The sequence below is a fragment of the Danio rerio genome, chromosome 5, assembly GCF_049306965.1.
Source record: "Danio rerio strain Tuebingen ecotype United States chromosome 5, GRCz12tu, whole genome shotgun sequence".
Lineage (NCBI taxonomy): Eukaryota > Metazoa > Chordata > Actinopteri > Cypriniformes > Danionidae > Danio > Danio rerio.
In genome coordinates this window covers 23,553,577-23,569,454 of record NC_133180.1, presented here as the reverse complement: position 1 = coordinate 23,569,454, position 15,878 = coordinate 23,553,577, and the positions used below count along the sequence as shown (strand labels likewise).

At 37.3% G+C, this 15,878-nt stretch overlaps 1 protein-coding gene across 1 annotated transcript; it reads left to right on the top strand.

Annotated features, from left to right (window-relative positions):
• Positions 1-1,381: 1,381 nt before the first annotated feature.
• On the top strand, positions 1,382-13,827 carry apool (apolipoprotein O-like). The gene is given in 9 exon segments (NM_001014351.1): positions 1,382-1,408; positions 3,043-3,150; positions 5,084-5,203; positions 5,315-5,369; positions 5,448-5,546; positions 7,314-7,405; positions 7,970-8,068; positions 8,311-9,007; positions 13,388-13,827. Coding segments are annotated over 9 exon segments (1,371 nt in total). The 5' UTR covers positions 1,382-1,396; the 3' UTR covers positions 13,477-13,827.
• The last annotated feature ends 2,051 nt before the right edge of the window (positions 13,828-15,878 follow it).

Genomic DNA, 15,878 nt, shown 5'->3' with positions numbered 1-15,878 from the left:
TCAAAATTGTTTCACCCTATGTGTCCAGCCTTTATAAAAATATGAAAATAAAAAAATTGTTAATCTTTTGCATTTTTAGTAAAAGTGATCAAACTTGTAGATACAACATTTTTTTTCATGAAATCACAGACAACTCAGAGTTGTTGTGTTTGGAAAGCTGCTTCAAGTGTACAACCAAACTGCATTTTGTATGATCAGTAAGCTGAGAAAAACTACATATTCAAAACACTGTAATAAAAATCTAAAATAAACAACCTAATGCTCCTCTAGCTAAACTCAAAAAATGCTAACATTACAGATTATGCAGACAACTGACACTGAAAATGGCCTGTTTAAATAGCTAAAATAACAACAAAGCATACTTTGATACAAACAAACATTGCAAAAGCCAGTGTTACGTACGTGTCGACCACAAACCAAGCAACTTGGGCGTTTAGGTCCTTCTCGCTCTCTAACGTGTGCTAGAAAGTTAAGGGCTGGCCCTCTTGCTTGGTCCAAAAGTTAAAACTCCTCAGTTCACTTCAGTATCTCCAGCGATATTCCTTATAAATGCCTTCGTTTTTTGCTAAAAAATAATAATAATACAAATACGCTTTTCAACAATATGTCTTTTTACTGTCTTTCAAAATATTCTCTGGCGTGGAGTCCCGCTCGCTCACGCACGCGCTCCTTCATAATTTAAATCGGCCACGCCCCTTTTGATTGGCTTAACAAGAGTTTGGGTGTTTTTACTGATCTGTCAGATCTATAAATATTTACGTACATATGGGTCAGATTCACTTGCTTTTTCCCCTACTTGCATTGATTTGTACAGACATAAACAATCATTATAAAATCGAGTTTTAGAAACAATTGTTTATTTAAATAGAAAACAATTTCTAGAAAGTACAAACACATAGAATACAAAAGCTAGCCTCTTGAAGTTTTATACAATTATTAGATACAAATGATTTTCTGAAATCTAACAATTCAGAGAAATAAACATTTTGAGACGTAAAAAATAATAAGGGAATTGTGTGTGGGGAAGTAAAATATTAGAGGGACATATCAATCAGTGTTTATTTCACAATTGTAAATATTATAAGTTCACATCTATACAGCATTTTTTTTTCTGAGAACTGTGACTTCCTCACAATTGTGTTGCTTTGTTACAAATGAAACTACAAGATATAAACCCTTAATTATGAGAAGTGTGAAACAATGCAAATGCATCTATTAAGCAACAACATACACTGAGAGAATAGCATGTATGTATAATAATTTTATATAATTTAAACAACAAATAAATATTATTATAAATTATATGAAAACGTCATCTAGAATATTCTTTCGCGCTCTGAGATCTTGCTTGACTCCTCTTGCTTTCCGTACTGAGACTGAAGGGGGCGGGACTGGCATGGCGGCCAAGGTGAGTTTCTCTTCCAGCTGAGTTGGTACATAAGATCATGCGTGTTCTTACATAATGTATGACTTATACATGACAGTATCACTCATGTTATCAATCAGCATTTCTCACGAAGAGTTACACGATGTAGCTGTTATTCCGAGCACGAACGCAGTGTTTATTAAACAGAGCGAAGAACGTGCTTTTGACAAACTCACTCTCGCACACTCATGAACGAGCGCCTTCACTGGGTTTTTACACCATACTCTGCTGCTAGACCTCGTTTTCTGGACATGACTCCATATAATCTGCTAAATTTTTAGATACGTTGTCTTCTCTGCCAATCTGAGGACTCAAGATGGATTATTACACGCGCTAAAGTGTCTTCTCTTGCTTCAGTTCATTAAACTAATACAGATAAAGTGCTTATGGGAAGATCATCAAGGAGCTGAAAGAGAGAGAGAAGGCTTAGCCAGGACAAACATGTTTTATTGAAAACCACACAGCACTTAAAGCCTGTTTATGGTTATGAGCAACAGTAATACCAAATATGAACAAGCTGAAACAAACTGTACAACGTATTGTGCATTAATTATTGAGAATAAAATCTTTCATATTTAAGCCTGTGCTTTTTCTAGATAATACGGTGCCTGTTATCAATTTGTGCCGATAATTTTGTTATCATACACTCACTGACCACTTTATTAGGTACACCTTACTAGTAACCCGTTGGTCCCCCTTTTGCCTTCAGAACTGCCTTAATCCTTCGTGGGATAGACTTATCAAGGTACTACAAATATTCCTCAGCGATTTTGGTCCGTATTGACATGATAGCATCACGCTGTTTCTGAATTTGATTTGGTACCAATGAGCCTAAAGTGTGGGAAGAAAATATCCCCCATACCTTATACCACCACCACCTGCCTGATTTGTTGATACAAGGTAGGATGGATCCATGCTTTCATGTTATTAACGCCAAATTCTGACCCTAGCATTCAAATGTTGCAGCAGAAATTGAGACTCATCAGACCAGGCAACGTTTTTTCAATCTTCTATTGTCTAATTTTGGTGAGCCTGTGTGAATTGTAGCCTCAGTTTTCTGTTCTTAGCTGACAGGAGTGGCACCCGGTGTGATCTGCTGCTGTAGCCCATCCACCATGGATGTGTTGTGCATTCACAGATGCTCTTCTGCATACCTCAGTTGTAAGAAGTGGTTATTTGAGTTGCCTTTCCATCTGCTCAAACAAGTCTGGCCATTCTCTTCAGACCTCTGGCATCAACAAGGCATTTGCGCACAAAGAACTGCCGCTAACTGGATATTTTCTGACCATTTTCTATAAACCCTAGAGATGGCTGTGCATGAAAATCGCAGTAGATTAGCAGTTTCTGAAATACTAAAATCTGGCACCAACATCCATGCCACATTCAAAGTCTCTTAAATCACATTTCTTGCTCGGTTTAAACTGCAGCAGATCATCTTGACCCTGTCTACATGCCTAAATGCGTTGAGTTGCTGCCATGTGATTGGCTGAATAGAAATTTGCGTTAACGAGCAGTTGAACGAGTGTACCTAATAAATTGGCCGATGAGTGAATGTGTGATGGTCTAAAATCTGCATGTTTGTGTCAGTCTTAATGAATATTTACATTGGTCCTCAGATTCTGAAGTATGCAGCCATTCCTGCTGCTGCTGTAGTGGGTTTGGGCTCATTTAGAATTTATTCACTGAATGAGAAAACAAATGAAGAGCTGATATCTCCAAGAGAGGTAAGAAAAGACATTTTGCAGTAGTCCACACCATAACAGCACTCACTGTTTTACACCACATTTACAGTGCGTTTATTTCTTGTTTGTAATGCCAACTACATTAACAAAACATGTTACTGACTCCTCTGGTCTTTATTCTAAATTGTGCATTTCTTGTGTATACATTTTGAACATATAATAATTTGCACTTAAAAATAACTGCAAACATTTTTTGTCACTATTAATGCCACAATTTTACTGTGCTGTTTTCAATCAAAAACTTGTTGCCAATATTTTCAAAATGCACATACTTGTTTCTATATCAGGGGTGTCCAAACTCGATCCTGGAGGGCTGGTGCCCTGGAGATTTAAGCTCCAACTTCCTCAACACACCTGCATGGATGTTTCTAAGGGTGCTTTCACACCTACACTTTTGTTTCGGAACGTATCTCGTTTGCCCAGTTAGCGCGGTTCGTTTGGCATATGTGAACAGGGCAATCGCACTCTGTTCCGCGCCAAACTAATTGTTCCGAGATCGCTTGAATGAGGTGGTCTTGGCTCGATTGAAACAAACCCTAGAGCGGTTCGATTGCAGTGAGAATGCGATCCGATCCGAGCACGGTTATATCACAGTGTTTTATGGATATGTAATAGGCTTACGGCCATATGAAAAGAGAATTATGAGTAGGGCGGGAAATTTCGCGAGTCTCCGGATGCCTGCAAACAAGTGATGATCTCTTGGTAATCTTGCGTCTCCCTCCCGGTCCTCAAATAGGCATCGTCGCGCACCCTTCTCACCCCTCCCCACCGCATCTCTCCTCAGACACATCGCGCGCGTGCACCCTGTCAATCACCATCAAACCACCACCTCTCCTGACAGCTTAGTGGGAAGCTGCAAAATAAACCCTGACACTCTGACCAATGTAAGGAGAGTTTACTCGCACGTGACTTGTTTTAGCTCTTTTGGTCTGATTAGAAACTTTGTAGTGTGAAAGCGAACCGCTCCAAGAGCAAAGAGCAACAATGTAACAATTTTAATCTCTGTTTCGTAACAACTGAATCGATTCACAGGTGTGAAAGCACCCTAAAAAGCCCAGTAAAAGCTTGATTCGCTTGCCCAAGTGTGTCTGATTGAGGTTGGAACTAAACTTTGCAGGACACCAACCCTCCAGGATTGAGTTTGCACACCCTTGCTTTATATCAATAAAATGTGCAACATGAGTTGCATACAAATCTAATCGAATCAACTTTAAAGTTCTCCTTGACATCTCATGATTTAGAGGCACAGATGTTACTGAAGATGATGAATAATGGAATATGTTTAGCCTTAAAAACTGCTCTGATGCTGGATTAGCGATAGTGTTAATGTAATGGCTGCTGAAGCCCTTTTTACATCTGATATAAAGATGCGTTTTGTTCAATTGGTTCCCATCTTGCCAAGACAGGACAGGACCTTTGTACACCACCATTTAGAAATTTGGGGGACACACAATATTTTTGGGTGAAGAAATAATACTTTAAGCACGAAATTACAATCATCAGACATTTCTATTATACAAACTATCTGTATTTCAAAATTATGCTGTTCTTTTGAACGTTCAAAGATTCCTTATTAGATCAGGATTAACAGATCCTCAAAATGCAAAATACAAGTTTCCACAAAAATATTAGATCACTGCTTTTATATGAAAATATGAAATGTAGTTCAGCACAAATTCAGCATAATCAAATGATTTCTGAAACATAATGTGACACTTGAAGGCTACTGTAATAGCTGCTGGAAATTCAGCTTTGCCATTACAGGAATACAATAAACTGTAAAATATAATAAACAGCTATTTTAGTTGCACTAATAATTTGACTACATGACTTGATAACATGACTAGCTTTGTTCGAAATATTGAAAATGTTACAAACTCCAGAAACGAAAGTCTGAATTTGTCTGTCTGTCCAGTTGTCCATCTACTCTCCAGATGGCCGTGCTGTGCAGTTTGTGGAGGAGCAGCCTGGTTTGGTTCAGACTGGTCTGGGATCTGTGAGAGTCGGCCTGCAGCCTTATGTCAGAGCTGTGCAGGTCTGATCCACACACTGTGATTACTGAGTTTGCTTGTCATTGAAGAATGTTAAAAAAGGTGGAGCTTAAATATTTTTTATCTATATTATCATTATTATTCTCTATTAATAGAATGGCCTCACTTCAGTCAAAGTCGGGGTGATATCGCTTTACCAGTCTGGGCAAGGTGAGCCTGACTTGTGTGTGTGAATGAGCAGTATGGAGGCACTGACTGAATCTGACCTTTGACCTTCTCTGGTTTTAGACACATATCACTTCCTTCGAGATCCACCTCCTGGCTTTCTGCCTAGAGTGACCATCATCGGTGTGTCTGGATTGGGTGGCCTGATTCTGGCACGCAAAGGTAGACTGACTGTGTGATTATTGTTTGTTGTTTTACTCTTTAAATTGATTAGAAAGTCAAGCTGCATGAAGATACTGGGAAAATACGCAAAGATATGCTCTATAATTGTTGAGTACCGATATCGATATTTCCTAAACATTTCGCTTAAGAATTGCTATTTTTCCTTAACTTTTTAAAATGCTTTTAAAATGTTCTCCTCGTGTTCACATGGGTTCCCTCTGGGTGCTCCAGTTTTCCCCACAAGTCCAAAGACATGCACTATAGGTGAATTGGGTTGGCTAAATTGTCCATAGTGTATGTCCTGTCCTGGTTCAGGGCAGAGCGTTGGGCTAACAACCCACCTCATAAAAAATCTAAATGTTTCAAAACAGCAATATGGTGAGGCTAAATATCAACTTCGATATAAATGGCCCTGAGAGTGAGTAATTTAAATGATGTAATTTAAGCAATAACAACAAAAAAATAAATAAAGAGCAATGTCTAGGTGCAAACTCGGGGTGTAACAATATTAAACCAACTCTCATAGTGAACCAAGGTTGGACCTAACTTGATATGAAATTTGAATAATGGATGATCTCTTAAAGGGACACGCCACAGTTTTAACTAAAATAACTTGGTTACATCACAAAAAAATCTGAAATATTGTTTCAAAGGATGAGATGAAGATGCTTGTCCGTGCCTTTGTCTCTTCATGGTTGGATTACTGTTCTGTTCACTTGTCTGAACAAATCTTTCATGGATTGATTGCAAGTTGTGCAGCGGCTTTTAACCAGCTCCTGTGCTTAAACCACTTCACTGGCTTCCTATTAGTTTTAGAGTAAATTTTAAGATTCTAGACATTAGATATAGAGTTCTGCATGGTCAAGCACCCCTGTATATTCAAGATCTTTTACTAGTCACTCATGTAGCCGGTCTCTGAGGTCTTCTGGCAAAGACCTTTTAGCCATTCCCAGAACTTGTCTTGAGAGTAAAGGTGACTTTGCCTTCTGTGTTGTGGCACCAAGGTTCTGGAACTCTCTCCCTCATGCACTGAGAATTCTGGGATCAGTTGAACTTTTTAAAAAGCGTTTAAAGACACATTTTTGGTCAAGCTTTTAATTGACAGTATTTGTATTTCTGTACTTGGATTTTAACCTGTTTTAATGTGATTACTTTTATTTATACGTTTTCTTTTGCCTGTTTTCTGGTTTTCTCTAATTGTAAAGCACTTTGTGACTCAATGTCTGGGAAAGGTGCTATATAAATAAACATTTACCTACTTACAAAAACAAAACATTCTTCAGTGCCAGAATAGAATAGTTTCAAGATACACACCAGTTATGTGTTTTTCAAATTAATTTTTATAAACGCTGCCTAATTAACTACATTTTCCAAAACCTAGCCCTGGCTTAAGCTTAGCCTTGTTTTTGAATCCGGCCTAGAGTTTAAAACACTATAAATGACTAAAAACTATGGCAGATATTCCGATTCTTATTCGTTTTTGTCATTTTCCCACTTGTCTCTACTCCCTCCATTAGTTTTTATTTGCAACTCTATGCTCTGAGGCACTAGGTTCAGGTATAAAGACAGTAATGCCCCATCTGATTGGTCAAATTTGGATAAACATATGCATGCAGTTCACAAATTCTTGGCACCTTAACTAAGTTTCATTTATCGCACCACTCCGCAATACACATTTTATATCACTATTATTGTGGTAAAGGTTGGTTTTTGCTATATAATTTCATTAGAAAGCAGCTCGTGTTTAATTGTGTGATTTTTGTTTAGGCTCTCGATTGAAGAGGATTGTTGTACCTCTTGGACTGGCTTCAGCTGGTACTGCAGTATGTTACCCTACACAGACTGTGGGAGCTCTAAAGGTACTTTAAAAAGACCCTGGTATTTAAATATGTTTGTTTTGTTTGGTTGATCCAATTGCTAGTGGATGATGCTAATTCAAAGTGCTAATGGGGTTGCTTTCATACTTCAAATGCTGAGATGGTTAAATGTGTTAAAACAGCCACAAAAAAACACCTACTTTCCACTAGTGTATTTTTTTTTGGAAGTGTTGTGAGGAATAGCACAAAACAATGAATTCGTATTACACTGTTATACAAGAAGTTCTGATAATTATAATCGCTTTATACACATTTTCTTGATCACCCATAAAAAGCAAAATGGGTTTTGGTTAATAGTAATTGTGCACCTCATTAGCACTTCTGCAAATGATGAAAAATAAGAAAGGTCTGCAGCACACAAAAAGCACGTTAAAACCAGGTAAAAACAGTAATGAGCCGCATTAGACCACTTTTGATCTGATCGCTGAATTTCATGTAATATCAGGTTAGAAATGTGATGTAAATTTCTCTTAATGCTAAGGAAACCTTTTCTCTTATCCTCTCAAATATGTTAATATAGTTGTTTTTCTTCCTTAATTTTCATAGATCACAGGTAAAAAGGTGTATAGTGTCAGCTCATCTGTTGCTTCAATGTTTAAATCCAAACCAAAGGAAGATGTCGTCAAGTCTGTTGTAAATGTGGAGGTAAGCTACACACATTCATACTAAAAATAAGTTATGTTAACCTTTAAAGATATATTTCATATTGTACGTTCATTTGCAAAGTCAAAAAAATCCATTGATGTTTACTCCGCCTCAATCCAATTTTAACTCGCCACAATTCATTTTTTGATTAATGTATATATATATATATATATCTACATGCATGCATACATACATACATACACACACACTAATGTATATATATTTATTTTTTTTCTCCCAAGTCTGCTGCTGCAGTACAAAGCCCAGATACTGAATCACCCACAAAAGCACTTTCTGAACTCCCACCTGAATCTGATGTGGCCTCTGCGACTCCAGAACAGGATGTTACACCAGTACCAGACGTTGTCCCATCAGTGGAATTATCACCAACAGCTGATGTTGCAGATCCTCCTCCTGTTGTTGATGTAGCATCTGGAACTTCTGCTCCACCATCTGAACCTACCCCAGCACCTGCTCTTGAAGCTGCCCCAGTTACAGAAGCTGCCCCTGTCGAAGATACTGTTCCAGATGCAGAATCCACCCCTGAACCTTCTCCAGAACCCCTAGCTGAAACAGTCAAAGAAAGCACCATTGAGCCTCTTGAAGCCCCAGCTGCTGGCGCCGTTATAGACACTGCTCCTGAGCCAACACCTTCCTCTGAGACGGAAGTCACTTCTGTTGTGGAATCTGATCCAGAAATTGTCCCAGAACTTGAAGTCCCTGTACTTATAGCTGTTATAGAGGAGATCACACCCACAGTGGAGGAAGCCACATCCCCTGAACCTGTCCTTCCTGATGACTTCACCCCAACCATATTAGATGAGGGACCTGCTTTTGTTGCCCCACCCCCTGCCAAAGAAGCCATTCCGTTGACGCCTCCCCCAGTTGAAGCCAGCCAGCCAACAGCTGATGAGGCCCCGCCTTCTGAACCAGTAACAGGTGAGAAAATTTAGAAGAGTGGTTACACATTATTTCCAATCACCAATTTACCACTTAAGCTGCAGTCACACTGCACTCTTGCCTCATAGACTTTTATTTATACACACACGAATGTGACCGACCGGAAACGCAAGCTCGTGCAACAAGTTTCGCAATTCACTGCATTCCAAAGTTAAACAGGGGCTGGGTCCGAAACAGCCTACTACTTAGTAGGTACTGCATTTGAATTTAAACATACTACTCGGCCCTTAGAAAAGTACGTTCTATACAGTATGAATGTGAAAAGTATGAATGGAATTCGGACGTACTACATCCGCCATTTTGTCATGGTCACGTGACCTACCTGCGTCAGTTGCGTTGCCTCACTTCCATTCATGATTTCTCTCATGGGGCATTATGGTATAGCGCAGCGTGCATGGGATGCGCATTTCAGAATCTCGCCGGAAGTAGTAAGTCATCCGGGTACTTCTCGCCTACTGATTTTTGAATTCTATGAATTCGGACATACTACTCGGCTCGCATACTGATTTTAGCGTACTGTATAGTATGGAAGTATGCGGTTTCGGACGCAGCCATAGACTTTACTTGGGCGTGCTGCCCAGGTATATTACAGCTGCCCGAGTATATTTGGTGGTGATGCATGAATATCACTATTTTTGTCATCCTTTTACAATTTTTTTTTTTGTAACCGGCCAAGAAAGTCAAACATTCGCAATCAATTAACCAGTGGAAAACTTTCTCTCGCTTTGCACTAGGGCTGCTCGATTATGGGAAAAATCATAATCACGATTATTTAGGTCATAATTGTAATTAACTGATGATCGTTTTAAACAATCGTGAAGTCAAAATTATTCGTCCTTCTGTGAATTTTTTTTATATATGAATATTTTCCAAATGATGTTTAACAGAGGAATTTTTCACAATATTTCCTATAATATTTTTTCTTCTGGAGAAAGGCTTATTTGTTTTATTTCAGCTAGAATAAAAGCTGGTTTAAATATTTTGAAACTTATTTTATTAGCTCAATATCATTAGCCCCCTTAAGCTATATATATTTTTGATTGTCTGCAGAAGAAACTACTGTTATACAATGACTTGCCTAATTACCCTAATTAAGCTTTTGAATGTCACTTTAAGCTAAATAGTATATCTTGAAAAATATCTAGTAAAAATAATGTACTGTCATCATGGCAAAGATAAAAGAAATTGGTTATTAGAAACGAGTTATTAAATCTGTTGTTTAAACTGTGCTTTAAGCATCTTCACTGTAAGAAAAAAACTTCAGCTAAAGCAGTCCTTCAGTCAAGAGCAGTGAGGGATTCTCTCCTTTTGTTGTTTGATTAATAATAAAAATAGGTGGCAGTAAGGATATTGCGCGCTGTCACTTTAAGAATAGCGCAGCTCTGATATGGTTTTTCTTTCACAAGTCTGTTGATTCTCAACTTGCTTATTACACAAATGAGGGTTAATATGAATAATCATGAAACACTGCACTCTGACACAAATGTGCATATATTTGACCAATAAAACGCTCTCATTAAGATGATTGTCTCTGAGGCTAAGCGCGCACACACCCTCACAACAGCATGCGCTCTTTCGTGCTTTTAAAAATATAATTGATTCGAACGTACATCAATAAAGGATGTGCATCCTGTGCTGCAAAAGTTAAATTACAGTACATGCTTTTAGTCATTTTCATGTGAAACTGAGCTTTGCAGCAACAAATGTGTACAACTGGAAAGGGGGCGGTATATGATGCAGTAATGTTTTATCTTGATTAATGCTTTTTCATAATCGCTTGAAGCCAAAATTGCACAGCCCTACTTTGCACCTTTCCTACTGCTGGTCGTCAGACAATCTCTCGTGCTCTGCAGACCCACAGAGATTAGCCTTTTGTGCCAAAATGCATATGACAGTAGTTTCTGCATCTTCTAAAATGTCCAGGATTTGGGTTTTACTTTCGCTTCTAACGTTCCCGTTATTTGGATGTTTGTCATATGTAGTCACATTTTTATTTGTCACATGTAGTTGACCATATATGTGCTGTGGGTAAAAGGTGTCTTTTCAATCCGTATACCACCGCAAGTATATTTTAAACCTGTGGGAAGCACTGAGATCAAAACATGACCTTTCTGTACAGAAATTAAAATATAGACCAATCACTAGCTTTTTTAAATGTTTAATAATTTTGTTTAATCCCGCCTCTGAATTTCACATGCTCCAAGTCTAGTGTGACCACGGCATTGAACAGAAAACTTTTTGGCATTTCATTTACTTGACAGTGTTTCCAGAGCCTGAAATTGTAAACTTTCGAAAATGTTTTATTCAAAAAGCAAGTTTTCTTATTTAACTATGAGACTGTCTCTTTTTCTCTCCTTTTACTACCTGACATAGTATAAAGGCTGATTTATACTTCTGCGTTGAGTGATCGGTGTGACCCACGGCGCATGCCTTGCATTTAGTCACGCAATTATACTTCTGCGTCCTGTTTTTGTTGCTCTGCCGTAACACTTCTGAAATGCTAGCTGGCAGTAGGTTGTATGTTCCTCTTTGTCGAGTTTCTTGATGGGTGTTTTGTTTTTTTCTGGGTGCTACATGTAGCTCAAACTCGTTCATTTAGAGGCGGGAAAGGAGGAACTGCAACATTAATAATAAGATAAACACAAAAGAAATTAATTTCCATCTGGAGCTCCTTCACGTGACTCGACACTTGTAAACAATCTCTCCATTAGGCTCGCGGCTCTCAACACCGCCCACACTTGTCACCACAACTAAGCCAACCAATCACAGAGCTTGCTCTATGCGTCGTTGCGATATGTAGTTAATTTTTTAAAGAGGTGCGTGTCAGCGTCAGCCACAGCGAGGGCTATGCGAACACACGCAGGCTGCGCCAGAGCATACGTGTATGCTTAATGCAGAACTATAAATCAGCCTTAAGGAAGGGCCAATTAAGTGGGGAAATATTCACACTGATATTTGTATATACACAATTATATATCTGCACATTTATCCTTTTTAAACATTCTGCTGCTACTTACAAGTTGTTTGTTTTTTATCGCTCTTTTTGATCAACTGGCTACAGAAAAAACTAAATTACCATTAAATTGTTTGGGGTTAGTAAAAATGATTACAAATATAATTATCAAATAAAAAAAAGAAGTGTCATTTACTCACTAAGTACTTTTATTTAAGAATAAATACAGTTAAACAATAGTACAGTGCAATATTATTGGAATTTGTTTTCTGTTTGAGCACATTTTAAAATGCGATTTATTCCCGTTACGTTTCATCAGCCTTTAATGTCACATGATCCTTCAAAATTCATTCTAATATGTTGATTTGCTGCTCATGAAACATTATTAAGGGTTAAGTGTCCTACAATTTCTGTGGAAACTATTTTTCCCAGTTTCTTTAATGAATTGAAAGTTTAATTGAGACTGAAAGTTTTCGCAAGTCTTTGCATCTACTATGAAAAAATATATTTCTTCCTCTATAAATAAAATAATAAATAAAATACATTTCTTATAAAATAAATGGACTCAGTTTACTATAATTTTCCTTTAATGTAATGTATTGACTAACATGAACAATATTGACAAAACTACTGTATTTTCATTAGCTAGCGTTAACAAAAACAAATACTGTAACAAATAGGGCTGCACAATATATCGTTTCAGCATTGAAATTGCAATGTGTGCGTCCACAATAGTCACATCACAGGATCTGCAAAGTTGCATTTGGCTTATAGTTGATCAGCACCACAGTTTAGAATACAAGAGAGTTGTAGAGTCACTACAAAGTTTAACCAAAAGAGTGAAAGCTTATCGGTTGCAAAGAGTCTAAAGCATTCAAGCACAAAAAAGTACAACATTTGTAGCTTAACTTTTTTTATCCATGATTCCCATACAAAATCACCACAAACAGTCTAAACTCAAGATTTCTTTCCATAATAGCCTTAATAAACCATGTGGTGAAATTTTATTCATATCGCAATATTTATATATATAAAGAAGAAACACAAAACAGTCCATTTCACCGTCAGTTTTTTTGACATGGTAATGTTAATTTTAATCATTATCTCGCAGTCCTAGTAATAAATGGATCGTTTGTTGATTTTTCACCACAATAAATACTTTAACTATTACAATCTTTTCAAATAGTGTTACCAAAAAATCTTTAAACTTTGTAGGTAGGAAGCACTTAGCAGTGAATTAACTGCTCTATTAATTAACAGTACTCCTACAGCACCTTTGTGTCAATTATCTTAATATTAACTTAACAGTCAATAATACATTTTAAAATCAAATACAGTAAATTTCACCTGACACTGCAAGTCCTGTTCTCCTCATACCAACATCCACTGTCTTTTTCCTATCCTAGCGAAGTCTCGCTTTGTTCCTGACCCTTCTCTGCTCGACCACGGCCAGTCTAACCCAGAGGATGCAGACATGTACAGCACACGCAGCTGAAAACACTGAGGAAAAGATGTGATCAGATGTTTAATGTGCCATGATTCCAGCAGCACTTGATCAGTTTGTGATTTGGGATATTGATGTTTCAGCAATGATGTGTCTTTCTGTGATGCCTCACTCTTATGGGAGATTTCGTACCTTAGCAGGAATATCAGAAACACACAAAGTTACATTGTTTTTCGTACCTATGAACACTTTACAGGGAGATCCAGGATTACAGTGTTTTAATTAATAAAAAATGCCTGAGGTCCCTTAATTTCATCTCCCGATTAATCTCTGACCTGTTTCTGTAGCAACAGAATTATTGTGCTGATTTTACACTGTGAAATAAAATTACACTTAAAACTGGACCACACACAAAAACTTTTTGTATGTGAACAAACATGTGAAGTATATAAAAGTGTTTTCAATGCATCTAATGGGGGACAGAAGTAAATATACCAGTTTGTACCTACATGATCTTTTAGTCACACTTTAAAGTTACAGAAATGTTATTTATGCAATGGAATCTGGCAGTTTTCAAATTTCAAAATTATTTCAAAATATTATGGAATAGTTCACCCAAAAACATTTACTAAACAAAGTGGTACTCATCGCAAACCCCCAATGCAAAAAATGTTATTTTTTTACTTAAGAGTTTTAGACTTGTTTCAAATCCAAATATCTAAAATTTCTTAAATCAAGAAGCTAAATAATAAGTCTTATAATAATAATAATAAGAAGAAATAATAAAGTCAAAATTAACAGAATTGTTTTTCTTAAAGGGCACCTATGATAAAAATCATCTTTTGTAAGCTGTTTGAACAGAACTGTGTGTAGGTATAGTGTGTCCAGTCATATTGGAGTGATAGAAAGATGTATATTTTTTTCCTGACGTTAAAATAGGACCCAAATCCCAGTGATTTTGAGGCCCACTGCAACGTGATGTAGGAGTGGGGTTTTCTCCGCCCACCGAATTAACTGACAGGGGCCATGTTTCTATAATAATGTAATGTGTATTTTTATACACGCATTTTTTGTGTATGGCCATACACCCAAAGTGCTTCACAACCATGAGGGGTGGTCTCTCCACACCACCACCAGTGTGCAGCATCCACTTGGATGATGCGATGGCAGCCACAGGACAACGGCGCCAGTGCGCTCACCACACACCAGCTATTGGTGGAGTGAAGAGACAGTGATAGAGCCAATTCAGTGGATAGGGATGTTAGGGAGGCCATGAACGTAAGGGCCGATTGAGGGACTTTGGCCTGGACACCGGGGTTACACCCCTGCTCTTTACTAGAAGTGCCATGGGATTTTTAATGACCACAGAGTGTCAGGAACTCGGTTTAACATCTCATCTGAAAGACCGATGAGATAAAAACATGTATACACGTCCACACAAGTTTTTTTGCAAATAAACAGCATGTTTGCAATAAAGAGAGTAAAATCACTATGCAATTCTTAACTGCTATAATAACCACAGCCACATGGTGTCAGTAAACGCTAGTATGTGTGTGTACTGTAAATGGCGATGATGTGAGACTCATCATTTCAGAAAGGCTTGAATAAACTCCAGCACAAATACATCAAACAAATTCACTTGGTATTTTTGACTAATAGGCTGTATTTCAGTCTGTCACTGACTGCTGTTTATCTGACATAACGCATGTGGGAACAGTGGGTGGGGAAAATCAGCTCATTTGCATTTAAAGCCAAAAACAGCTACACTGTACTCGGACACAAAAATGGGCAGATTCTGGAGGTAATTATAAATTATCTGAAGGTTATTTTGAGCTGAAACTTTAGACACATTCTGGAGACCAAAGACTTTTCCCACATCTTGCAAAAGGGGTGAAATAGGTGCTCTTTAAAACAAGCTAAATTATCTGCCAATCAATTATTTTATAGTAAAAACTAGATTGTTTAGCTGGTTTTAAATAAAAACTAACACTCGGACTTATTTAAATTAAACATTTTTTTTTACTTGTATAAAACATTATTCTTGATATCGCTCTCTTTAGATAGAGATATTTTGATAAGAAACAAGCTATAAATGATTAAGAAATAAAAGCATATTTGCAGGGTTTATGGTTTTCTTTTTGTTGTTGAACAAAAGTAATTTAGAAATATGTTGGAAAAAAAACAGCAGCTTCTTACATTGTCAAAAAAAAATCTTCTTTTATATTCAACTGAAGAACGTTGAGGGCAAGTAATTGAGAATTTATTTGTACTAATATTGTTTTTGGGTGAACTATCTCTCTAAATCAGGTTCGATTTTCAGTTTTAAATCCTTTTCAGTGATAATGGCTTATCAATTGTGGGATTGCCCAGCACCATTTTGGACACACAGTGTGCATATGTTTATGTCTGAAAGTTTAATTTATAATGTTTTGACTTTACATAAATCTTTGTTG